Source organism: Seriola dumerili, unplaced genomic scaffold (assembly GCF_002260705.1).
Source record: "Seriola dumerili isolate Sdu_G_001 unplaced genomic scaffold, Sdu_1.0 BDQW01000040.1, whole genome shotgun sequence".
Lineage (NCBI taxonomy): Eukaryota > Metazoa > Chordata > Actinopteri > Carangiformes > Carangidae > Seriola > Seriola dumerili.
Window position 1 is genome coordinate 155,733 of NW_019174295.1, and position 25,451 is coordinate 181,183.

The 25,451-nt window shown below is 40.9% G+C and overlaps 2 protein-coding genes across 2 annotated transcripts; one reads left to right on the top strand and one right to left on the bottom strand.

Annotated features, from left to right (window-relative positions):
* The first annotated feature begins 395 nt into the window (after positions 1–395).
* LOC111217253 (aquaporin-11-like) lies at positions 396–4,221 on the top strand. Its single transcript, XM_022739035.1, has 3 exons — positions 396–1,094; positions 1,693–1,809; positions 2,099–4,221. The coding sequence occupies exons 1-3, from the start codon at positions 503–505 to the stop codon at positions 2,203–2,205; spliced, it is 816 nt and encodes a 271-aa protein (XP_022594756.1). The 5' UTR covers positions 396–502; the 3' UTR covers positions 2,206–4,221.
* Positions 4,222–8,404: 4,183 nt separating this feature from the next.
* Positions 8,405–24,142, bottom strand: LOC111217125 (remodeling and spacing factor 1-like). The gene is made up of 16 exons (XM_022738853.1): positions 23,989–24,142; positions 22,267–22,358; positions 21,556–21,648; positions 20,257–20,462; positions 19,969–20,099; positions 16,890–19,630; positions 15,924–16,205; positions 14,911–15,015; positions 14,733–14,812; positions 13,884–13,938; positions 13,671–13,783; positions 13,022–13,089; positions 12,404–12,620; positions 12,078–12,304; positions 10,634–10,813; positions 8,405–9,795 (listed from the first exon to the last, which is right to left on the bottom strand). Exons 1-16 carry the CDS (start codon positions 24,140–24,142, stop codon positions 9,242–9,244), a joined length of 5,298 nt encoding a protein of 1,765 aa, XP_022594574.1. The 3' UTR covers positions 8,405–9,241.
* Between the last annotated feature and the right edge of the window lie 1,309 nt (positions 24,143–25,451).

Genomic DNA, 25,451 nt, shown 5'->3' on the forward strand with positions numbered 1-25,451 from the left:
TCTGAGCATCATTGCCCCTTCAGGAAACTTAAAGGAATATTCAACAATGCTTATTTCCCCTTCTTAAAGAGTTATGTGAGAGGATCGATGCCACTCTCATAATATTACAAAAGATGCGAAGCTACAGCAAAGAGACAGTTTAACTTAGTATAAAGACAATCGCTGGAAACAGCTAGTCTGGCTTCGTCTAACGGAACAAAAAAGAAAATTTTGTTTCATTTGTCCATGTTTTGAGATATTCATATCCATATAGATTTAGTATTAGTAGCATTAGTACCATAAATCTACTCTATAGCAAGAGCTGAGATTAACCGTCGCGCTTTTATTTTGAAGGCTAACCCGCCCCGTTTCCTGTTTGACAGTGAGGGGTTTAACGCGGCCGCGTGAGTCAACTGCACTTTGACGCCGAGAAGTAGGGAGACCGGGTAAAGTTATCTCCCTCAGGAGGAACGGTTTGTACCTTAAGGTCAAACCGTCGGTGTGACGCCGAGCAACCGGAGGAATGGCCGACCTGTGGGTTTCCTTGACGGTGCTGGGAGCTGCGGTGCTCCTCAGCGAGGCGACACGCCGAACCGCGGCGCGTCTGTTCCCCGGAGCTTATTGGATTTACCTGCTGGAAGCGGCGTCCACCTTCCAGCTCTGCTGCTGCACTCATGAACTCAAACTGCTGGGCGAAACGGCCCGGCTGGAGCTGCCGCTGAGCCTGGCCCTAACCTACACTATGACGGTCATCCACCTCCTAACTTTCCGGGGGGCGACGTGTAACCCCAGCGGGGCTCTGGAGAGCGTTTGCCGCGGTACCAGCACCGGCAAGGCGGCCGTCATCCTCATAGCCTGCCAGTTCGCAGCTGCGGTAGCCGCGCAGTTTTTCGCAGCCTCCGTGTGGTCGCTGGGTCTGTCCGACATCCACGTAAGGCACCAGAGGTTCGGCTTCAGATGTTTCGACCCCCTCGGAGGGACCGTGCTGGAGGCCGCGGCCGTGGAGCTGGCCTGTGCGTTCATAGTCCAGGCTGCGGCCATGCATGTGCACAAAGTGGACGAAAAACTCCGAGTCCACTGCATCGCTGCTGTCATCACCGCGCTGGTTTACACAGGTGTGTTGATTAACGGCGGGTTAAACGCCACCATGTCTGAAACAAAGGAGTATTGGATATTATTTAATTCTGTCATGCACCACACACACACACACTGGCTTTTCCAAGTTTTGTGGAGATTTCAGTTCAACTGAGATTAAAATTGCCCTTAAAGAAAGTCCTGCAGTCATGACACCTTGTCTTGTGCAGGAATCCTGAGTCAGAAATCAAGTTTTTTAGAAATGTCAGTGTTGAAATTGTGCCAACATGGTGCTCATCAGTAAATACTCACATTACCAAAAGCTCTTTACACAGGGTCATGTGTTTCAGCACAAGAGCACTGTTTGTTCACTGGTTGGTTTCCCAGAAAGAACTCTGTTATTTGAATGTAATTATAGGGAAAATAGTAATACTTAGAGTACAAGTGTCAGAGGAAAAGCCATATTAAAAAGCTGATTTTTAAGATATATTTAACTGTACTTGACTGTAGATATATTTCCAATGAAGCGTCTCAGATCTTTGTCACAGCAGGTTTCATCACAGATGAAGAGACTCGGTCAAATTGATGCTGTTTCATGTTTCACACCTGACCCTCTGCTGTTTTCCTCCCCCGCTGCAGGTGGGAGTATTTCAGGGGCTGTTTTTAACCCCGTCCTGGCCTTCTCCATCCAGTTCCCCTGCAGTGGTCACACCTACCTGGAGTACTGCTTTGTCTACTGGCTAGGACCAATCCTAGGTAAGGAGCCAGAGTGACAGATAATGGGTACATCCCAGTACACACACTTGTGGTATTTGGGAGTTGGGAGTGCTGAAGCATCATATTTCTGGTAATTGCCACTGACGCCCATCTTCCCCTAGAAGCATGTGGAGGTATATCAGAGACACAGTGGATCAATACTCATACAATACAAAACATTTTAACTTGTTTTCAATGATTCATACCTGAAATATCTTTGCTAGAAGTCCGACTGGCTCCCGTTTGTCCACCACAGTAACCTCCTGTGTTTCTCCACATGTGGTCCCAGGTGTGGCGAGCTGCATCCTGCTGTTTGAGAAGGTCATCCCCTTCCTCTCTGGAAAAAGCACCATTGGGCTGGACGTCCCTGCTGCCCAGAAACAGAAGACACAGTAGCAGTGACGTGCGGACGGGCCAGAGTTTAAGTTTTTTTTTTTTAAGCTTTTTATTCCCTGTGTCTGAGAATAATACCAGCGTAAATAGTTTTTTTCCCCCTTGTCATTAACACTTACGACGGCAGCACATTAAGTCCAGTCATGACTCGTACTGCACTTGTGCTACAACGTGGCTGTTGTCTGCAGCTCCTGCTGTCTGTTGTACGGCAGGTTTACCACACACATAACGATATCAGAGTGAACAGCACTTGTACTGATGTTTTCCCAACATATGCTAACCTAATTATGATGCTAATATGTAGCATAGGGGGGTGGGGGGGGTTACAGACAACGTGCTCAAATCAAAGATAGAACAGTTAATGTTGTCGGCTTCCTAGCTGGTGTCTGAAGTGATATTACAAACAATTTTACCAATCAAATTACAGTATTGACACTTGACAATATCAGTCAGAACCAAAAAGTTAATGCCAAGGATAGCTGCTGATTTTTCATAAAAAATATTTTTTATAGTTGTCATGAAAGATTTAAGGATATGCAAGCTTATAAATGCACCTGTACTTAAGTTTTGCCAAATGTTTTTCACATGGAGACTGTGAGAAGCACAACACTAAAGAAGAAGTGAATGTAAGCAAGTGTTACTGTTGAAATGGAGAGTTGCTACATCATTACTTTATGTGAGACTACACCAAATGGGAAACAACATGAAGACGGCTGAAAGCACTGTGGTTTGCAAAACGGGCTGGTTGCACAAATCACCTTAAGTCTCCTCCTAAGGTTTCCTTAAAATGTTAGTATTTAAGCTTTTCTCCTTATCTTAGTCTTTAACTTCAGGAATCACTTAAAGTCAGTTAAATTGTTGCACAAAAGACCAAAGTTCACCGAGGTGAAGTTCCCGTCGAAACTACAGGAGGATGTGATAGCAGCTTCTTTAACGTTACGAGCTTCCCAAAAGTGATAACAGGTATCACAAGTGCTAATGTCAGCAAATCAATGGTCTCCATGGAAACAGTATAATTTTACTGCCGTTAATTTCTTAACTTTTTTCGTTCACTGAGGAAACCTTTTGAGAGATTCTGTGCAAACCAGAAACTTAACCAAAGCACAGCTAAAGGACGCAGAGCAAAAGAAGAATAGAGGTGGTTTTTAAAAGCAGAGGAGTAGAACATTACAGCCACTTAAATTAGTCATTTTCTCTGTGCAGTTTGGTTGATCTATGAGCTTAAAAAGTTTCAGTAAATATCTTCAGTTTTGCAAGCAGGGTGCTTCCAGATGTATTTGTGTTGTTTCTGTCAGCCCTTTTTATTTTCACTGCACGACATAAAATAAGCGCACAAAGTGGGACAGAAGACATGTTTTTTCAAGTGACATTCCTAAAAAAAAGAGAGAAAGATAAACACTATAGCCAAACCTGATGAAAGGCATGTTTTTATTATTACACTAATTCATAATCTTTTAAATCCCACAGTCCTGAAGCACAGTTATTTTAAAGGTGAAGTGAGACAGCACAAAAGGTTGTAAGGTTTGGTCCGTGTACTTTGCACAATTATCATAGCTTTACACTTTCAGGTGTCTAATTGCACAGAATATTTTTTTCTAGCGCACTTGGTACGTAAACACAAGTTAAAGAAAACTGGATTTCACTGTGAACTCTGTGACGCTGACACTGAGTTTTCCCTCTTAAGTTTAGTTGACCAAAGCTTATACTGTTGAATCTTTGTTTTCCTGCATAAATCATGTTTGACTGTTTGTTCTGCTGCAGGTGATAATTTACTGTTTATCATTAATATTGACAAAGAGTTGAAAGTATACTACTGTAATATTTGCATTGGGATTTTAATAATATTCTGTAGTTTTTGGGGGTTTTTTTCTCTGTCAGAACTGCACAAACTTCCATTTCTCTGTGAACCAAGGACAAGGTCATTTACAGCTTTAAATACCTCGAGAGTCTGGATGTCATAATGTGTTGAGACTTGATGATTATGTTGAGAATGTGAATAAAAATTGATTTTCTCTTACATTTCTGACTCAGTGTCTCAGTAAAATGTTGTAATTCAAATTCGTTTCTAAAATTTACTGTTATTTTCAATATAGCAATATTTTGATTAAAAACAGTTTTTATATGATTGTCATTGCTTGGTTTATGCTCAATAAATCACTCATCAATTGAAGCCACTTACAGAACCCCCCCCCCCCCCCCCCCCCTAGACCACAATCTGTTAGTCCGCTTCTTAATACTTAATACCATTGGCTCCTACTGAAGAGGTAAATCTTTTAATTAAAAAAAGTAAATGAAGTAAAAAGGAGGAAATGGTGCATTTGTTGGGGAGTTTACTGATGCTAACAGAGGAGCTCTATGGGACAGAGGAATAAGAAACTATCAGGCTTTGGATACCTTAGACAATACTTGATCAAATACAACTGTGCAATACAAACTGTATTTGTAATTATTTAACATTTATGTTATATTGACCAGGGATGTTTAGTTTTGTTTTATTCCTCCAGGAGGTTTAGATGATCCCAAAGAGGAAAAACCCATAAAATCCCGTCCACCTCTAGAGCACCTGTTACTTTGGCCTACATGGCATCTGTTACATAACATGACCTTTGTGCCCTCTCCTCCCCCCTCCTCATGTCGACTGACTCAACAAAATACCAAGCTCACTCTGCAGCATAGATAACATTCAACACATAAACAACATGGGACAAACATGAGACATGGTTGACAGGGATGTGTCAAGAGGTTGTTGATTTTGAACATTACTCTTACTTACACACTTGCACCACTGTCAGTCTTATGTTACATGCATAGCATTGTAATTGTGGGTATGTTAGCATGCTCATGTTAGCATTTAGCTCAAACCAACGCTGTGATATATTAATTTAGTCAGTATTAAACTAATGACATTCTATTAGCATTTAGCAACTGTTAGCATGCTAACAAGCTAAATTAAGATGGTGAACATGGCAAATATACTAACTTAAACCTTTTCTTTAAAAAAAAAGAATATTACTTTGTATTATCTGAGTCAATACTAGGATTCATAAATATATTCATGTAGAAATACACAGCATTGTTATTACAAATATGTTAGCTTGCTATCATTAGCGTATAGCTAAAAACACTATTCTCAAGTACATAAACAAAGCCGCTGGTGTAGCTGACTGTTGGTCAAAGAAAATGTTTTCCAGTGTATGAGTGTTTTTCAGTGATGATGCAACAAAAACAAATCCACTATTTAAAAAAGAAAAAATCATGAATTAATTGGTAAGAATGGATTTAAAAATCCTGTATTTAAAAATCATAAGATCATCCAAAACACTGGATGATCGCTCCACATCAAAAGTCACACAAGAGTGACATGAGGATTAAAACCCATTTTATTATGACAAATGTACAAGATCAGATTCATAAGAAATAACAGTAAAGTTAACAAAAATGTAAGGAGCAGACAAAACACCAACAACCAGTCTACTAGGGTCTATACACAGTGGACAGGGTGTCTTTCCTCCCAGATTCATCATGAGGTAAATAGGAAACTCTGTTAACACTTCAGTTATTGGCACTGACTTAAATCCTCTCTTAACCCCATCGCAGCCTTTTTGTCGCTCCTCTCTCCTCCGTTCCTGTGCAGGTCTTGCTACTGGTTATTTCATAACCGTGAGATACATATTAATACATTCTCCTTATCTCTGTGGAGAGTATAAAATGGGGTTACTTAACAGCACAGACATCCACATTCCTGTACTCTGACTCAAACCACCAGAACACACACTTCTATTAGTAGAATTGGGTTTGCTATATTCTGTCCGACTAATCTAAAAGCTAAATAATGTGTATAGAAGCCTATGTTGTGTGCACTGCAAGCAGCACATATAGGTTTTGTCTTGAAAGTCATGTTTTGGCCATAGCCGGTATCAAAACGGTATGATAAATAGAGTGGTTTATCCTCTGTGAAGACCATGCTGAGACTAATTTACAAAATATTTTACATGTTCTCTCTTTAATCAGATTCAGCTGTCCTAGATTATTTTCTACGATAAGTCCCCATCTCCCCAAGTTTTTCTGTAACATGCCTTTAGTAGGTCAGCGCATGCTTACCAATGCAGTTTCACTGCAAACGACAAGATATCCTGCAGCATCTACTTCACGAGTCCTTCAGCACTAATGCAACAGGTCAGGAGATAACAGACATCCTTAAAACATGCCAAAGTTTTCTGGTTTTGTTACAAAAAATGTTCCATTTGTGCCAATATTAGTTCCCTACAAAAGAAAACTATTAGAAACTCATGCAATCCCAAAGAATTGCCCAATATATTTTTCCATGATTAAAAAAATGCCTCTAAATATATTACAGCAAAAACTACAGATATACACACAGACTGGTTCCAGCAGAGGTCAGTGAAGTCATTGGTTTGTTTTTCTTTTTCTGTCCATTTCCCTCCGTCCAAAAACCGCATCCTGATGCTTCAAAACTAATTATTTCATGTCAAGGTGTTTTATTTTTCACAATCTTGATCTGGGCTGAGGTCTTAAAGGACCCAAACGTCAACTCAAGATTATGAAAAAAAGAGGATTTGAATAGAAACATAGATTTTGTACATAGGAAGATCCGGGGGAATAGAATAAAAAACAAAAATGAAAAGAAAAAAAGGGTTGTTGTGGAGCTGAGTGTTATTTTAGTTAATAAAAGCCAGGGGTCTGCAGGTTTTTGAACCTTCTATGAAGGATAATGTACAAAGAAAATAAGACACTTTACATTTCAGACAGAGACAACAACAAATAAATGTTAAGATATACAAAAAATACATCATTATTTAAAAAAAAAAAAAAATCACAAAAGTTAACATAGATGTAATGCGGGGAAGCTAGACTAGATCTCAATTAGGAAGGACAAGATAGTTTTACTTCTGATTCTGTTTCCCCAAACAAATTGGGAGGTCACCACTGATACTGATGGCAGCGCACAGAGTTAAAATAATTATATATGTTTACAATATACAAAAGCTACTCTATCACTCAACAAAAAAGTCCAAGGGGAGGGCTGAGAAATAAAGGCTGGTCAACTGGTTGATCACATATATACATTCACACCTTCACATGATGCAAGGGGTTGAATATATATATATATATATGATATATATATATATATATATATATATATATATATATTTTTATATATGCATAACACTTCAGTATCCAGGGTAGAGAACTGGGAATAACGTGTTTTTTTCATCTACAATAACCAGAGCACACACACCAATATCCTAGCTGGGGTGTGTGAAGGGTTAGCTTATCTTATATGTGATCCAAGTGGACCCGATCACCCCCCCCCCCGAAAAAGATTAATAAATAGTCTCATCCAAAGCTTTCGCAAATTAAAAGGAAAATAAGCCAGAACAGTTTAAAACAAAAGTTTTACATTAAGGGAAGTTGCTTTGTGGAGGAGAGTGAGATGAGGAGATTGATACCACTCTTAAATAAGAAGCTTCAGTCACCTACCGACACATGTAGTGTTGTTAATTTGTTAATTAACATGTTAAATCTGTACAAAACTGTAAATATGAAAAAGACAAGATGTGACTTTGTTTTCACCTTGGGAGGGGGGGAGAAGATATTATCAAATTTTCATGATACAAATGTTAAATGTCAAAAATATCACAGAAAACAGTATTAAATACTGAACAGTGTTCAATACTGCAGCTTTGTTGGACTCGATTCAAAATGTAGGAGGTTGGTTGGTTTAATTTAAAAATGGCCGACCAGAAATTACTTACCCCACTGGAATTTGATTGACAACCACTGTCGTTATTTGCTTGTAGTTGGCAGAATTTAGTATTTCTTTTGAACAAAGTGGATTATATTCTAGAGCATGAAAAATTTAGGATTAAACATCTCAGTGCTCACCAGCCTCAGGATATTGTTAAAGACCAAACAGCTGGTAAAAATGATTGTGCATTTAAAGTGAAACTGCTAAGTTAGCTTACCAAATAAGCTGTTTTTTTTGCCTCTTCAGGGATGATACCTGGGGAAGACCTCAGATTATCACCTGTATTAAAAGGTGAAAAAATAGCAAATTATCTCATTGTAACATTGTGTCCAAAGCTGCTTTTTCACACCTAAAAATGCTACTGACTGTGCCACAGTGCAGCGCTATTGGGCTTACCGCCTTTAAACTAGCTTCAGTTTACCAACTAGCTACTGTTAGCATAGCAAGTCATAGCCGCAGCAGGCAGACAAGCAGACTGGTTCTCCCTCTGGTCCTGCTGTGGCTGCTCTCACCAGTAGAAAGGTGCTCCCTTGTACCGAATCAAAAGTAAAATCAGTCACTGTGCTAAGCTAAGCTAAGCGGCTGCTGGCTGTACCTTCATATTTAACAGACGGACATGAGAGCGGTATCAGTCTTCTCATCCAACACAGCCAGAAAGCCAATAAGAATATTTATCAAAATGTGAAATCTTTGCAGGATAAAAAGGTAAAACCAAGATTAATTTTGATGCCCAGAACTTTGTCAGTTATGGAATGCCTTGCTTTACTCCCATAAAACGTTAAGTCCAAGTCATTCAAATAAACAACACATCTTCAACTATTTTCTACACAATAAACAACTTCAGTGCCAATTTTCCCTACATGTAGATGGGTAACGGAGCAAAACTTGTAGAAATCTTGAACATGACAATAAAAAAATTAAAAAACAAAAAGGAGACAAGAGAAATGATGAGTGACACGTTACTAGAGGAAGGAGCTGGTTTGGCAGTGGAGCTGGATGATGTGGGTGGTTTGCAGGTAAAATGATTATTACCAAACTAATGAGACTTGATAAGTTGGTGCCCGTATTCATTATTGTACAATCCCACAGTGACAGCATTCGACTGGCGACAGATCCAGTTCTTACTGTGCCGGAGATTGTTGAGAATCAAGCTCCAGATGACACAAGTAAAAAGGACGACAAGGAAGTGTTGGTGGGGGAGGGAATAATAAAGTTAAGCAATATAAAAATACAATACCACAAAAAATGAAACAGTACACCATTTTGTTTTTACAATTGTTCATTATTGCAGACGTAGTCCACTAGGTCTGTGACTCCTAACAGGTCGTCTTCGTCATCCTCCTGCGTCGCCATCTCCTGGCCAACCAGACCGTTTGGTGCAATGGCGGCGGCTGGTGTGGCGCTGATGTTTTTGGGCGGCTCCATATTTGGGATGAGGCCTGGAGCGGCAGGGGCAGCAGGCCGGCTGATGAAGCCCTCCAGGCTCTTTATTGGGCTCTGTCCGTTGCTAGGTGGCACCTCCACCACATTGCTGTCCAATGGATTTGTTCCCTTTGACTCCTCCTCTGCTTTCTTCTCCTTTGGTTTCTCCTCCTCTTCCTCGTCGTCATCGTCCGAGTCGATGCGGTTCACCCGCTTTCGGATGGGACGATCCTCCTCCGACGAGTCGTCCGAGTCATCGTCCGAGTCGTCGTCCTCGGACGCTCTCCTGCGTTTTAGTGCAAGACGTCTGCGTCGCTGCCGCGAGTCTTCCTCTGAGGAGTCGGCTCTCCTCTTCACCCTCTGATCCCTCGACTCCTCGTCAGAGTCTCTAGAGAAACTCGCTGGAAAAAGAAAACAAGGAACACCTTCAACTGCCTGTAGCTCTGTCACCAACACCCTGATATACTAAATGTATTTATGCAAATAAGATGATTATTTAGAAAATATTTCTGCCAACACCAGGAGTGATAGAAATATCACCTCTATCCTAACGTTGTATTGTAATATTGTGTATGATGATATCGTTGGATCAGTTTCCTCAATTTTAATGGCGTCAAGAGTCAAAGTGTATTAAGCCTAAACAAAGAAAAATCAGCCTGGAGTATTTGTCAAGTAATTTCACACTGCAAACACGTCTGTGTGACTTAATGTGTAACATGATGTGTCAATACACGATCAGACAGAGCTGCTATAAAATGTCATATAAAGATTTGTATTTGGAGCTTTAGGGGCTGTGAGGAGCGGGCAAACTTTCTCTTCATGACCGTTTGGTTTGGTAACCTGACCTCAGTTGAAGACAGAATAACAGCCTGCATTAATAACAACATTTCTTTAGTTTGTTTTTTTAATTTTCCAAGAAATTTTAACAGTCGTTAAAGACAAGTAGTGGCTCTGCCGTTAATTCAGTTCAAAGGTTTCATGTCAAGTGATTCTGAAAGTCTCTGTCCATGGTACTGAAATGGTTCGTGAATTATTTCTAAGCGAGAAGATAAATTATTTCATCTGTAAGGATTTCATGACTCTGAGAAGAGGCAAGGAAAGGGGGACGGGACTTTCTATGTTCGTGCCAATACATTAGAAAAAGGTATTATTATTATTATTATTATTACTAGCATGTGTGACATCAAAACAAAAGGTCAAAATGTCGTTTTAATAGTGTGCGGCGTGTTTCTGACTGACCCTCGCTTTCTGAGCTGTCCTGGCGACGTCTGGGTTTCATTTTTGCCCGGTTGGTTTCTGCCTGAGATCCGTCAGACTCCGACGTCTCACAGTAGTTCACCTTCTTCTTCTGACTCCGCCGAGACCGCCGTCGACTCACGTCAAGATCACTGTCGCTGAACTCACTGGAGCCTTCAGTCACTGGACACAAACAAAACAAGAACAACGGGTTACAAAATAATAAGGATATTCTGGTCGAAAGGACGTAGACTCCTCTGCAGTGGAGTGTACATGTTGCTTGTGTGCTGCTAGAAACACTAGTAATTGTTTAGAAATGGCCTTTTGTAAGTTTCCAGAGCCCAACAAGAAGAGAAGATGTTTGAATGTTTTCATAATAAATTATTTTAATAATCTGTTGATTATTTAAAATGTTGTGGATTCATTTTCTGATTCAGTTTTTTGTAGTTTCAGCTCTAGTTTCATGCTAATAGACTGAAATCGGTTTGTCCTGATTGGTGCAGAGTAACAGTAACATGCCAAGAAAACAGTGGTGTGATAGACAGAGGGGAGCCAGAAATCCAGACTAGGGGTCAGTTTATTGTGTCTCAGGTCTAGTTCTTCAGACGTGCTGTCCGACCACTTTAGAAATCAAACGTGTTTCAGACGTCCACGCTGGAAGGCAAGTTGAAAAGCTGCCTGTGAAGTTGAGGTGGAGATGAAATATAGTTCAAAAAATGGGGACAACACAGTCTCTCCGGATAGACATTCACAGTGTTGCACTCAGTTGCTCATATTAAAAGTGACAGAAATAGTTGTGTAACAAATGAAAAAAAAAAAAGAAAAAAAAAAAAGAGTCTGGCTCCTCTCTCACCTCTGGCTGAGGCGCTGGCACCTGGCCAATCACGGCGTGAAGTGGGTGTGAATGTTGGATCCTCGATTTTGGAAAGTTACAGAAATGGGTGGACAAACAACCCCGAATCCGACATCGGAAAAAAGTGTGGGTGGGATGGGTTTTTTTGTGTGACGCTATTCATCCATTCAATCAGCAGTCATGAGTCATGACATTTATGTAAACTGTGACGTGAACAGCTACACTCTGTAATACAGCCACGGCTGTCGCTGTCGCAGAGCCATAACAAGTTAACATCTCCGGTTACGACGAGTGAAGCTGTGAGGGTCGACTGAAAAGCGAGTCTATCCCTGAAAATCCATCAGCAAAATAAAATCTAGATTTTATTTATTGGCTACATGGTCCAGCCCTCGTTTAAAGTGTACAGAAATAGATGGTTGCCAGCTGCACAGCGGCAGTTGACAGTGCAACGTGCCGTCTGGATTCAATGTTCATCTTCATGGTGGTTTCTACAATTTCCCTTCTGTCTGTCTATATTTATTTATCTATATGTATTTATGTATAACAGAGAGGGGGGAAAGTGAAGTAGAACCTGACAAACATAAATCTATATACCTATTTCATCTTCTTCATCCTCCTCGTCTGACTCTTCTTCTTCATCGTCCGAGTACCCTCTTGGTCTCCGCCGCTTCCGGGAGCTTCGTCGCCGCTTCGGTGGCTTCTTGCTCCGCGAAGATGTACGATGCTTCCCGCTGCCGTTGCTGCCGAAGTCGCTGTCGTTGGAGTCCGCCTCCGATTCACCCTCCGATTCGTTCTCCGACACTACAAACTCTTCTTCTGAGCTGCATGCAAAAAACAAACAAAAAACATACATGTAAATAAATGTAAATGCATCTTTTAAAGTCAAACTCTACTGTCAGTGAAGTTGTGTCTGTTCTTACCTTTCACTGAGGCGAAACTCCTCCTCGCTCTCCTCCTCGTCCACCGTGCTGTCGCTGTCCAGGTCATTGAGTCGCCGGCGCTTCTTCTTGCGCTGACCAGCGCTGGGTCGTGGCGGGCGGCCGTTCTCCTTACCCTCCTCCCCTGCTTGAAGGATGGCGGACATATCCTTCCCTCTGTGGCCTGTGATGTTGGCCATGTCTTTACCCCGACCTGCTCCTGCAGACAATGAACACCCGTCATCAACACCTTAAAGAAAGAACACTTTCTCTTATCTTAAAGGAATAGTTTGACATGTTGCTTATTCACATTCTTGCTGAGATCTTTGTACGTTAAATATGAAGCTATACAGCTGATTAGCTTAGCTTAGCATAAAGACTGTAAACATGGGGAAACGGCTTCGCCTATAAGCACCTCTAAAGCTCACTAATTAACACATCCCATTTTGTTCGATTAAAATGTACAAAAATTACAAAATGACAAAAATGAAATGTTGCGGTCCTTCAGGAGTTATTATGTCTCTCATCTAACTCTCCACAAGAAAGCATATTTATCTTATTTCAATGCACAACTATTGCTTTAAATCACTTTCCCCACAGTAAAAAGTCATGTCTTCCTACCTCCGCCCTCTGCTTCTTTGATGTCTTCTTCAATCGCCTCCTCGATCGCCTCATCAAATTCATCAAATCTGTAAAATTAAAATTAGCACAGACAAGGATCACATTTCACGAGTGGTTGAGCACATTGTGCTTCTCGAGTACATCAGCTGTCTCCTGCTAAGAGAATTTAAAGCCTGCTCAAACTCTGTGCCAAAACCTGACCGTAGGAAACTCGCTGAATCGCTCCAAGTGAAAAGAAAACACAGCATGCTTAATAAGCACCGGGGTACTAACAAGGTTCATTACGCTTGTCAGATGTGATAGTAGACGGGATACAGTCACCCCCTGCAGGAGGAAGGGATGTGTCAAGTGTTATGGATCAAATAGTTTCCTGTTAACTGAGAACTTTCTGAAAGTCTCAGCGGTTGTTTGGCAGATGTTGACAACATTTATTGTCACTGTAGATTAACACATACAAACATATATAACACTACATGGCATTATATTATTCATATTACTATATAATATCATAGGCTATTTCATGAACTTACTATGCGTACTTATACCTACTTACACTACTACACACATCAGTCACACTAAGTCTCATCTTACAAGAATCACTGAATCTTAAAGACAGACAAAAATCAGAAATATGTCTCAGTGCACAAACCTGTAGCTGATGGTTTTCTTCGCCCTCGTTGACCTTCGACCCCAGCTCTTACTTCGTTTTGTTTCTTTCTTCTCTTTGATTATGATCTCTGGCTTTTCCTCCTCTACCTCCACCTGTGTGACAGCGACAGTTTGTCATTCACGGTGCAAACATCAACTGGTGAATATTTTTCCGTCTCATTTCAAAAGGTGTACAAACACACGTTGCACTCACCGAGGGCGTGATGATGTTTTCAACACTGATTCCGACATAAATAAGACGCTCTTTCCTGGAGGAGATAATACACATGAAGAAGACTTAGAGCTTCATTTCAATGTCAATAAAATGCATAACTTTAACATAAGACATTTTAACCTGAACCAATATACTGTTTGTTGTACAAATAATTTGCATATGTCTTTTAATTTTCAAATGTTGGCAGCACTGCAAGACTTTTAATGTGAAGGAGCTGCAATTTCACAGTAAAAGCACTGATTAGAGTTAATCTAAATCTACAAGGAGTGGGCAGAATAATCAGAACATTATAATATAAAGAAATTCAAACAAATATTATGGCCTACAACGGTGTTTCCCAACCCCTTTGGGCTCAAGTCCACTTGTGACTTTGCATCACAGGTTATAGACAAAGGATTTTTCTTTTTCAGGTAGTCTAATTCGAAGGATTTTCTTCTTCTCTTCTTTTTTTTTTCCACAATAAAACAAGCCAGAATGAGAGAAAGGCAAGAAAAAATAAACTTAATCTTGTGAAACTTTATTCTGCTTTCCTTTATTCCCTTTAATCGTCTGGTGACCCCTCAGATTTATCTGTGGACTTCTGCGAGGGGACACAATATCGAAGCTGGGAACCACTGTCCTTAACAATTACCACTGAGTTGAATCGACCCCTCTGACAACAGACACTAATTTAACAATTTGACAAAACGTGGTAAAAAGACGTGGAGCAGGAAACGGAGAAACAGTTAAACCCAAACAGGAGTTAGGAATGAGTAACAGAAGGTATCATTTGCTGCTGGGTGTCACTGTTACAGCTCCTATCACCATATAAAGCACAAGATGTCTCACCTCCTCTCAGCCCGTTCCTTCTTCTTCAAAGCAGCGTCGAGGTTTTGCAGCTGCTCTTCTAGTTTGTCGCAGAGCTGCTTCTGCAGCGGGGAACAAGGATGAAAACATTAAAGCTATGTTGACATTTCATTTACTCTTTCATATCTCTCTTTTTTCTTTTTTTTCTCCTGGTACGTACATGTTGACACGGTGGACAGAACCACTCTCCGTCGGGGATGATCATGAGTGGAGGCCTCAGACAAGCTGTGTGGTAGCCGCTGTCACACGAGTCACAAAGTAAGATCTACAAAGCAGATGTGGACAGATGTTACCATCAATTCTTACTTATTACAAAGTTATTAACACATCTAAATTAAAAAAAATATATATATCTGAAATATTCCTCCACAAATTTTCTGTAAGTTTGGCAAATAAATACTAAATAGAATGAATAAATAAAACCAGTCAGCGCTTTGGCAAATTCAAAATGCTTCATTGTTTCAGCTGCAAACAAAACTAACCCAAAATTAATCTCGAGTGCATGTGTATTGATTTTGGCTGCAGAATGTATTATCTCAGCACTGTGATATTCAGCATCTGTACCCAGTTAACGGTGCCCATCTCACAATCTGAAGCTCTGTGCTTGGATGTTAGTTGCCGAACTGCAACTTTGGAGCCGTAGTGGTTCACCTCTAACTAACTGGAGCGCTTCCATGACTTCAAACTAAGCCGTGGAAGAGCTCCATCTGCGAGTCACATAACTTTGTTTATGGAGAAAAATAATTGGACTTTTACTCCTGGAATTGGGGGCGCCAAAAATAACTCCTACCACTCTCCTGCAACTCCATTAGTCTGTCTGCCAAAAATGTTAAACCCAGTGTGAAAAATCTTTCTGTGTCTGTGTTACTGTTAATTCCAAATGCTGAGCTCCATATGAAAATCACCAATTCGGTCCTACTAAGAAACACTGCAAAAATGAGACCCTTTGTTCAGCCTAAGTCATCCACGCTCTGTGCTTTTGCTGTTGTCGTCTTTCTGTTGATGGCCTTCTCTTGATTTTTTATAACTTTTACTTGTTTTATTGTATATTGTATAGTTTTCTCTGTCTCTTCTATTTTCTTTCTGAACACCACCTGCTAATTAATTAAAAACACACAAGTGCGAAATACAGATTTGAACTATGAGATGTTGTGAGATCCTGTGGGGACCCACCAGCTCGGGGTGATTTGGAAGACCACAATGTTTGCAAGGGTCGTCGTTGGGAGGTAGGTCGTCGTCTGAGGATGTCGAGGAGTCTGAGCTCCGCCTTTCTCGGTTCCGGTTCCGCCTCTTTCTGCTCCGCTCGACCTTGTAGTCTTCGTCGCTGTCGTCCTCATCCTCACTCTCCTCCTCGTCGCTGGACTCCTCGTCGCTGTTGTCTTCCTCATCTTCAGAGCCTTTCTTTTTACGGCGCGTTCGAGTGTTGGACCACCGGACCTTCCGTCTCTTTCTCCCCTTTAAACAAACACAACATGTTCAGCTCAGTGAATCTTATTTGCTTCACAACTCAAGCAGCTGATAACCACTTCGATATTCATGTGTTCATGTCAGTGCGCTATCAGAGTCGACTTGAGAAACACAGTCGAGTCAAAGCGTGATCCGTGAATCCGTCACAGGCGAAGGTCTGACGACAGAGCTTCTCCACTCAGAGAACACAAATAATTTCCAAACATGAATTTTGTAAAAACGTGTGATGAATTTGTAATAAATCCAGAAACGTGGTGGGCTTCACAGAGCAGAGCCCGTCGGATCAGAACCACCTGCAGGCAGGACGTGTTTAGAAAGGTGTTGATTGGCTGTGGCGTCATTTTGAAAGGATGTAGTTTGTGCTGCTGTTGGATTATATAACATTATAGTGAGATGTTTCTAACAACTCTCATTGATATAAAAGGGGGCGTGGGCAAAATAAGAGACACCTGTCTAATATAATGCAATACAATCCTATAGCAACTGAGTGCATGTCTCTGCCATGGAAATTAAACAGAAGATTTAATGAGTGAAGTCATAATCTCTCTGAGACATGTGGGCAATGAATTTTAATGTGGTTGTATCACCTCAACATTTTATTTTGAAAATGTTTCAAAAGCTGAAATATGGCTGCATATATTGTGAATATTGCCACCTGGTGAGCAGTGTTACCTTAGGTTTGGTTTGACCCTCCTGATCCGCCTTTTTCTCTCTTGGTTTCTTCTGTACAACCTTCACCACCTCCTCCTCCTCCTCCTCCTCGTCCTCCTCGTCTTTTTCCTTCTCGGCTTTGTTGTCCTCGCGTTTCTCAGCCGCCGGAGCGGCCTGCGATTTCTCCATCTTCCTGTCGTGGATCTCCACGGCCTTTGGCGTCGGTCTAGAGATCCTCGGCGATCTCCGAAGAGATCTCCCCGTGTTCGTGTCGGACTCTGAATCCGCCTGCCTCTCCTCTCTATGAAGCTCAGCTTTCCTTCGGTGGGCCGGGGGCTTGACTCTCCGACGAACACCCTCCACCTGAGCGCCTGCCGGAGCTCCGCCACCGTTTGCCACCTCTTTTTTTGTCGCAGACTCCTCTTCTTCATTTTTGCTTTTGCTTTCCTTGTCAGAGGGTTTATCAGCGGACGGTTCTTTGCTGGGGCGGACCGGTTTTTCGGTTTCCGCCTGGGGTTCGGCGTCAGCGTCTTTGCTCGCGTTTTGGGAGCCGGATTTCTCCTTTTTGGTCGAGGCTTCGCTCTCTCTACGAGCATGTTTCTCCTTCTTTGCTCTATCAGTTTTTGAGGGTTTATCTACCGTAGAATCCTCTTTACTTTCTTTGTCTTGACTCAGGTGTTTCTCACTGTCCTTTGCAAGTTTCTCATCGTCTTTATCTTTTTCACCTCCCTTGTCAGCATCCTTTTTACTTTCTGATGATGGACGCTCTTCCTCGATTTGTTCGGGCTGTTTGTCAGACACCTTTTCCTCTTTTTTATCAGATTTTTTACCAGTTTCTTCGGAGGCTTTCGTCTTCTCAGCTGGACTGGATGATTTATCTTTCCCTTCAGATGCTTCCTCTGTCGTCTTATGTTCGACAGAGTTCATCTCAGTTTTGTCATCCTCTTGTGGCTTTGTCAGATCCTGTTTAACGGCCTCTGCCTCTGCCTCGGTTGGCCCTGACGTTAAGTCGCTTATCTTGGTAACATCACGTATCGTACTGTCTTCACAGTTGACACTTTTCTTTGTATCCTGAGGCTTTTCCATCTTTTCAGGCTTTTCCGTTTTTTCCGTCTTTTCTGTTTTTTCAGGCTTTTCCATCTTTTCAGGCTTTTCAGGTTTCTCTGAGGCTGCGCTTGTTTTCTCTGGAGTCACCTCTGTGTCTTTTCTGTTATCGGGCTTCTCGGCAGGTTTACACGATTCGGGTTTATCTACCTTTTCAACAACTGAAGACGCCGCACTCTCCTTGACGTCGGGTGTTTCCTCTGATTTCTCACTGACTGACGGCCTGTCGGCTTTTTTAATGACAGTAGATGTTTGACTGACATCTTGAGTCTCTGTATCGTCGCCGTCTTTTACCATCTCTGTCTTTTTAATCACAGATGGCGATACAGTGTTTTCAGAGTCATCAGATTTCTCTGGGGGACCCTCGCCAGCAGGCTGCGCCTCTGTTGTTTTAATGACGTCTGGCTTCTTTTTCGGTGCCGAGTCATCAGATTTTTCTACATTAGTATCAGATGTTTCCGTTTCTTTAGCAGCTTTATCACTAACTTCTGTTTTCTTCATGTCTGTTACAGCCTCTGTCCTCTCTGCCGTCTTAGTTTCTTCAGCCTGACTGGGCTCTGATGTGTCCATGTCTACACAGGCTGGTTTTCCCCCTGCATCTTTTGATTCAGCCTCTTTGGATGTGACTTCATGATTTAAATTTAGGTTGTCTGAGTCATCCGTTGTTAATGTTTTATCAGGTTCCTTTAATGCGGTCTTCTCGTCGACAGTACAAGACTCTTCTGTATTGGCTGGTTTCTCTTTGACTCCTTCAGACTTTTCATGATTAGAAGACTTCTCAAGTGCATTATTTACATCTTTAGGTAAAGGTGGCGACTCTGCTTTCGGTGGCGGGGGAGACTCGTGTGCTTCCTTCTTCTCTGTTGCTGCGGTGCTTTCCTTTTCTACCTGCAACGCTGGATCTTTCTTATCCGAGTCCGTTTGTTGTGACGCGACCGCCTCTTTGATCTTCTGTGCACTGCAGGCTTCGTCTTTCTTATCTTTCGCGCCCTCCTTGTCTGTGGACGGGGAGTCGTTTTCTCTCACTTCTACAGATTTACCTGCGGCTGCTTCGGTCTCCTTCTCTTTGTCGACGGCGGCGTCTTTTAGTGACTCGCTCAATTGACTCTGGACATCTTTCTCTGACGCAGGTTTAATTTCACCGTTAACATGATCATTTACGCTCTGTGCTTTCTTTGTCTGATCAGGAGTCGCGTCCGCTTTAGGAGCGTCCTTGACCTGAGAAACAGATGGGATTTGTACTATGATAGCACTGTTTTTTTCAAAGTCTTCACTAAACTTCATTCCTCTTTTTTTCAAAGGGATTTTAGCCTGCTGGTCGTTCTTCAGAGCCTGCTGGATCTCCTCCGCACTGCTCCTCTTGGCCTCCTCTCCCTTTTCTGCCTTTACTGATAAACACGGTGTTTCAGGGGCGGCTTCACTTGTTGCTGTGCTTGTTTTAGTGTCCGACACCTCCACTGGCTCTTCTTTGATGTTCTGGGCTTTTGCGCTGACGTTTTCTGAATGGAGCTCCGCTTCAGCTCTGCCTTCGACGATGCCATTCAGGGACGATTTGGCCTCAGACGCTTCTGGTTTCAAGTTATCTTTCTGTGTTACTTTCTCACTGTTTTCTGTCTTTGGTGAGACTGGGCGGGCAGCCTTGTTGGAGTCTTTGCTGTCTTCATCTGATGTTACGTCAGTCTTTTTAACTTCACCTGTAATACAAATAAAAGATCAAATGAAGAAGATCAGGGCTGGAAATCTTTGGGAATTTGATTCAGAAACAATATTTTGATTCAAACAATTGTGTTTTAAAGGCAGCAGAAATGGCAGTTAGGCTTCTGACGCAGCAGTGATTATTACTGCTCTCAGTGATTCACACTGTGACCAAACTAAAAATGCAAAACCTAAAACGTTCTAAAAATAAAAAATGGTAAACTGTGACAAAACCATAAAAGAAAAGTGACAGTAATAAATAAAATAAGCTGAGATAAGTAATTTAAAAGAGTTTTACCACCTTCTGATTTGTCTTCATCGTCTTCACTGTCGGGTTTGGTTTGTTGTTTTTGCTCTTCGTCCTTTTTCAACAGCGCAGGGTCGATTTGTGTCTTGAGCAGAGCCACAACCTCAGCCAAGTCGTTTCTATCTCTGCAGGGAGAAAGGTGTGGAGGAACAACACAAGAGTAAATAACACGGTGTACCTGCTTTTATTGAGAACATTAACATTTAAAGTTCATTTCATTCACCGGTGCCTGCAGCGTATTTTTTTTTTTTTCCTCCATGAAAACATCTTTTGCCCGTTTACCTGACGATGCATTTCCACGTCGACTCGTCCAGGTCGTCCTGCTCCTCCACATAAACGCGCACGTTGTCGTCTTGGTCCAGTTGAAACCAGTACATCTGCCCGTCTTTGTCTCGCCCAATTGGCTGCAGACGCATCTTATCCGGGTCCTCCTCATTGATGGCGGTTTTAAACTTCACATTTTCATCAAACTGACTCTCGCACAAATACTGGAGAAAAAAAAAAAAAGAAAGGCAGAGAATGATTCTTTATACCACACCAGTTATCACAAGATGTACTGTACATAATTATCTTCATTGGTTTCGGTAAAATGCAACATACTTAAACTGCGGGAGAGAGAAAACTAAAGTATAGAAACAATTATTGTTGCTGAATGGACGATTCACGGCAGGCAAAGAGGCAAAGATAAGTTAAGATCTGATAGTAAATGTTAATTTCACTGTCAAGAACATTCATTAACAGTCTAGAAGATGTGTTGCCAATTAAGCTGATTATTTTTACTGGTTTATTTGCATTTCTACAGGCAAACAGAATTATTCTATTAATAAAGTTAAACATATGTTGCTGTTTTGACACCGGGCTGCTCACATCCGGAGGCAGGATTTTACACCACAAGCTGTTTATAAATCCTTCACAAAGTTTTTTAGTAACTCCTCAATCTAGTGATTCGTGAATATGCTTTAAAGTGACAGCCCTGGCGTTTTATCATTAACTTACTCTCTCGTTCACTCACTCACTACCGAACTGGGTGAGCAGTGAATTGAGATTTAGGACACTTACTAATCATCATCACTTTGTGTCATCGTTGCAGGTTTTGGCGGCACGTGGCTGTAATCTCGTCTCATCAACAAAATGCTGCACGGTTCAGGGCTTTATATGGTGGATAAATTTCACATTCGGACGCTCAAATAAAATGGCGGATGTGACGACCCTCTCCACCCTGTTGCTTCCCGTGTGTGGGGGCTTCCCTTTGCAGGAAGGTAGGTAGGCAGGTGGGTGTTGCGAATGGTTGTCAGTACCTGGCGCGCTTTGGTTTTGGTTGGCGTTTGGTTTGTGTTGTTTCTGTTGCGCCACCATCCAACCTTGCACTCGCACACTTCTCCACTCATGCACTCACTCACTCACACAGCTGATCCTACAGATGACATACGCCACTGTTAGTTTAAGTTCTCCTCTTAGATTTTTTTTTTTTTTTTTTTTAAAGAAAACATTTGTTAATTGGCTTGTTTGTGTGCGCCTCTCTCTTCTGTCATGGCCGTGCAGCTCAAATCAACAGGCCACCATTGTTAAGCAAGAACTTACTTTAAGTATCCCCGTCTTGGACTCCAACGGCATCTCCTTGTATCCTTTTTCTTCGAGTTCCCATGCCCATGTTGTGTTGAACTCCTGACACACCTGCAAGGAAAACAAGAAATTAGATATTTAATTTTACAAATCAAGGGGTTAATTTTTTTTTTCTGTTTTTTGGTAGCATTTTAAGACTTATTCATACAGACTCACACATTTATGGTGGTCCGGTCAAAGTGTGTTGTAACTTGTAACCTTGACGCTCTGCCATCTTTGTTGTAGTGTCAACATCGTTTCATACTAATCCATCAAAACTCAACAGTTACCAAAGTTATATCAACACCTCTGAACGTCACAGGCTTCACAGTTGTAAAAGATATCGTCTCCACATGGTGAAGAAAACTTATGTCCAATTCCATAAATACACGCTTCAGTGTTACAGTAATTGTAAGCAGAGATTCAACAGACAGTCAGAGTGTCCCATGAGGGTTTGAATTCAGATACTTCATCTCTGGTCTAAAAGCTGCACAAATCAATATTTTTCATATCAACTATGGTTCAAATGGCTGATGTGAAAGGTGGCTTGTAGTAATGAGCCCACAGAGACTCATCACTCGACTGTAGTTCACCTAGATCCTTGTTTTGGTTTCGTCTGAATCGTAGTTTGCTCAGAAGCATTGCGTACATATGTTTAATAAATACAAAAACTGCAAATTAAATATTTACCTTGACTAGATACTTCTCCCATCTGTCTGCTGACACCGACTTGCCGATCTTCCTCAGCAGCTTGACGTGAAGATCAACCAGCAGCTTCGGGACTGAGGAAAGAGTCGACAAAGTGGTTAGTGTCTAAAACCAATTTCAGATATAACTTGTTGAGAACCGTTTGTGAGAGAGATAATGATCTTTATCCTTCTCCCAGCCCTCAAATATTCCTTTTACACAATAATATTCCATAGAAACGCAGATGTAACATGGTACAACAGTAATGCAAAAAATAATAATAATAATAATTTCAGTATCATATGGTTTTCCCTTCCCAGCCAAAATAAGCTTGAGATCATCAGCTTGATATCAGTGAGTTGATTTGTGTCCACTCATATAGAAAGACTCCATAATGATAATAATAATAATAATAATAATAATAATAATAAAAATAATAATAATAATAATAATTATTATTATTATTATTATTAAAAAGCATCTAAAAAAAAACAGGTAAATTTCACGATATAGGGATTATCTTCCCTACCCACACCACACTGGACCAGGTCTAGGTCAAAAACCACTGCACATATACTTGGCAAATCTGGACTAAATTACCAAGAAGAACGTAAAGACTGTTTCAGATTCATGAAAACAAAACATACTAATTGAAAAAACAAAACACACACAGACAGGGCAACTTCGCTGTTCTTCATCTGGTCTGTTTAAAAAAACTCTAAAACACACAAAACATTTTAACAATATTTTACAATATAATGATTTTTCATCACAATGGACCAGGTCTAGATCAAAAACCACTATACCTATTAAGTCTGACCCTATTAACCCCAAGAAGCTCCAGACTGTTTACAATCTAGTTTCAGATTTGTGAAACCTCCTTCACAAATAGTAATGCAGATGTCAATGTGAGGTGAAAATTATTGGACACTTGGCGCATGCGCAAAGCAACAACTGTATAAAAAACTGTCAAGTCAAACACAATAAGAAGGATAAACGGAAGTACACCGACTTTAACCTAATTTACACCTACAAGAAGCCTAATCTGTGGCGTATACCTGCCAACAAAGGTGTGGAAATCACACAAGTGTGCACGAAAGAGTTACTAAATGCACAGCGAAGCAATAAATGTGGATTAAATCATGACAGGATCATCTTTTAGGTGCCAAAATACGTTTTGTTTTGAAAGCTTGGACCGGATGTGCTCGTTGTTGCAGGTGGCTTGGCAGAAGCAGTGCGAAACACTACATGACAAAATATTTTAACTGTAAATAAAGTGCACAATTTCATGTCTGTCTCACACAACGACACCTTTACCGATTAACGACCGCAATCAACTATGAGTTGCATGAATTATCACTTCCTTTGCCGCCTCGTAGACACTGTTTTCTCCGCACATTTGTGTCCTGTGTTGTGTTACGAAGAGCGTTACAGTGGCAGATAAAGGCAGCTTGGAAAAAATTAAGCCCAATTCAAAAGCTAAAAAGTGACAGAAAACCTCGACTAATTCGGCACCTTCGCACTTGGAGAACCGTTAAATTACACACAGACACATTTTCCACTTCGAAGAGCAGCTCTGGGACGCAGTTAACTCACATTTAAGTAAAGAAGAAGGTTAGAAAACCACACAATAACACACAACTAGCTAACATAGCTGCTAGCCTGCTAGCACGGTACCATTATCATTAAAGCGGCGGTGAAGTCTGGGGGGTGTTTCTGCCCTACCTGAGGATGTGTCCTGCAGATATCTCTCCAGCTGAGGAAAAGTGAGCTCCGGTAAGTCCAGCAACGCTCCGTACCGCTCGAGGAAGGAGCAAATGACGGCGTAATTCGGACACAAACCGGGGGAAGAACTCGCCGTTGCCGCCGAAGCAGCCATCTTTTCCACACCACTGTCAAGCTAGCCGGAATCAATCCAACTGCTTCCGGTGTTAACAAAATAAAACGTCGGACAAAAGAAAAACAAACAAACGAAGAAAAATAAATGAATGAATGAATGAATGAATGAATGAATGAACGAATGAATGAATGAAAAAATAAACTCAATTGCTACAAGTAAAGTTGAAAAGTAAATTTCCCTCACTTTTACTCCTCACAGACCTAAGACTTGTGGTAGGAAATTGAAATACTTGAGTAAAGTACAAATACTTCAAAACTGTATTCAAGTGTTGTACTTCAGTAAATGTACTTCACTAATTTACAACACTGAGTTAATGCAGATATCAGAGCGTTTGCTCATTATCTAGACTAATACTGTATACAGCTGTGGTCCATCCTGCGGCTGTCCCATAGACATGGGACAAGATGGGTCAATAACAGCAGCAGTATTTGTATTAAATTGTATTAAATGTATTTACAACAGCTTATCCATCTAAACCTAAACATTATTGATAATTAATACTGATGCTTTAATGTGTACACAGCATGTTACTGTCATAGCTGCTTAAAGTGGAGCTAGTTTTAACACATTTATATACACTACTGTATTTGAATACGCTATTTTATTTATGTACAATTCAAAGGAAAGTATTGTACTTCTTATTCCGCTACATTTATCTGACAGTTACCTCACAAATTAAGATTTTACATATAAAACACAAAAGCATGCTCATGAAATATGATGCTTTGTAATAGGTCAAACTACCCAACAGAAAATACTAAGAGATTAATCGGTGTGTAAAATGTGAATATTTTCTGGTTTCCTTCATTTTCTATGACAGTAAATTGAATATCTTTGGGTTTAAGAGTGTGGATCAGAAGACATCATTCGGCAGATTAATCAATAATGAAAATAATCTAAAATTGCAGCCGTAGTTACTTTATTTAGATGGCTGCAGACTCCACTATTTGGTTACTGTTTGAAAGTCTGAGTCAAAAACAGACAATTTTTGCGTCTGCGATGAACTCATTGATGAAGTTATTTGCTTTACACACAAGAATTGCTTAAGACTGAGCGTTTAAGAGCTCTCAGTGCTTTGAGCTGAACCAGTGGTTCAGAAAATGAACTCCAACCTGCAACATCTAATTTTTTGTCTTCTTCTTTCACATTGATATTTGACACATGGTTGTTATAATAAAATATTGATTATAGCTGCTTTAAACTGCTGAGAAAAGCTGTAACACAACAGAATTCATCAAAGACAAAAAGGAGCGAAAGTTAAAACTGTGACATAATTCAAACAGAGTCT

Excerpts from the sequence above, each read along its gene's own strand:
- LOC111217253 (XM_022739035.1), top strand. The coding sequence starts at position 503 with ATGGCCGACCTGTGGGTTTCCTTGACGGTGCTGGGAGCTGCGGTGCTC. Across the intron at positions 1,095-1,692 it reads CACCGCGCTGGTTTACACAG|GTGGGAGTATTTCAGGGGCT; the intron begins GTGTGTTGATTA and ends CCCCCGCTGCAG. Across the intron at positions 1,810-2,098 it reads CTGGCTAGGACCAATCCTAG|GTGTGGCGAGCTGCATCCTG; the intron begins GTAAGGAGCCAG and ends ATGTGGTCCCAG.
- LOC111217125 (XM_022738853.1), bottom strand. The coding sequence starts at position 24,142 with ATGGCTGCTTCGGCGGCAACGGCGAGTTCTTCCCCCGGTTTGTGTCCG. Across the intron at positions 22,359-23,988 it reads TCTGCAGGACACATCCTCAG|TCCCGAAGCTGCTGGTTGAT; the intron begins GTAGGGCAGAAA and ends CTCTTTCCTCAG. Across the intron at positions 16,206-16,889 it reads AGGGTCAAACCAAACCTAAG|GGGAGAAAGAGACGGAAGGT; the intron begins GTAACACTGCTC and ends GTTTGTTTAAAG.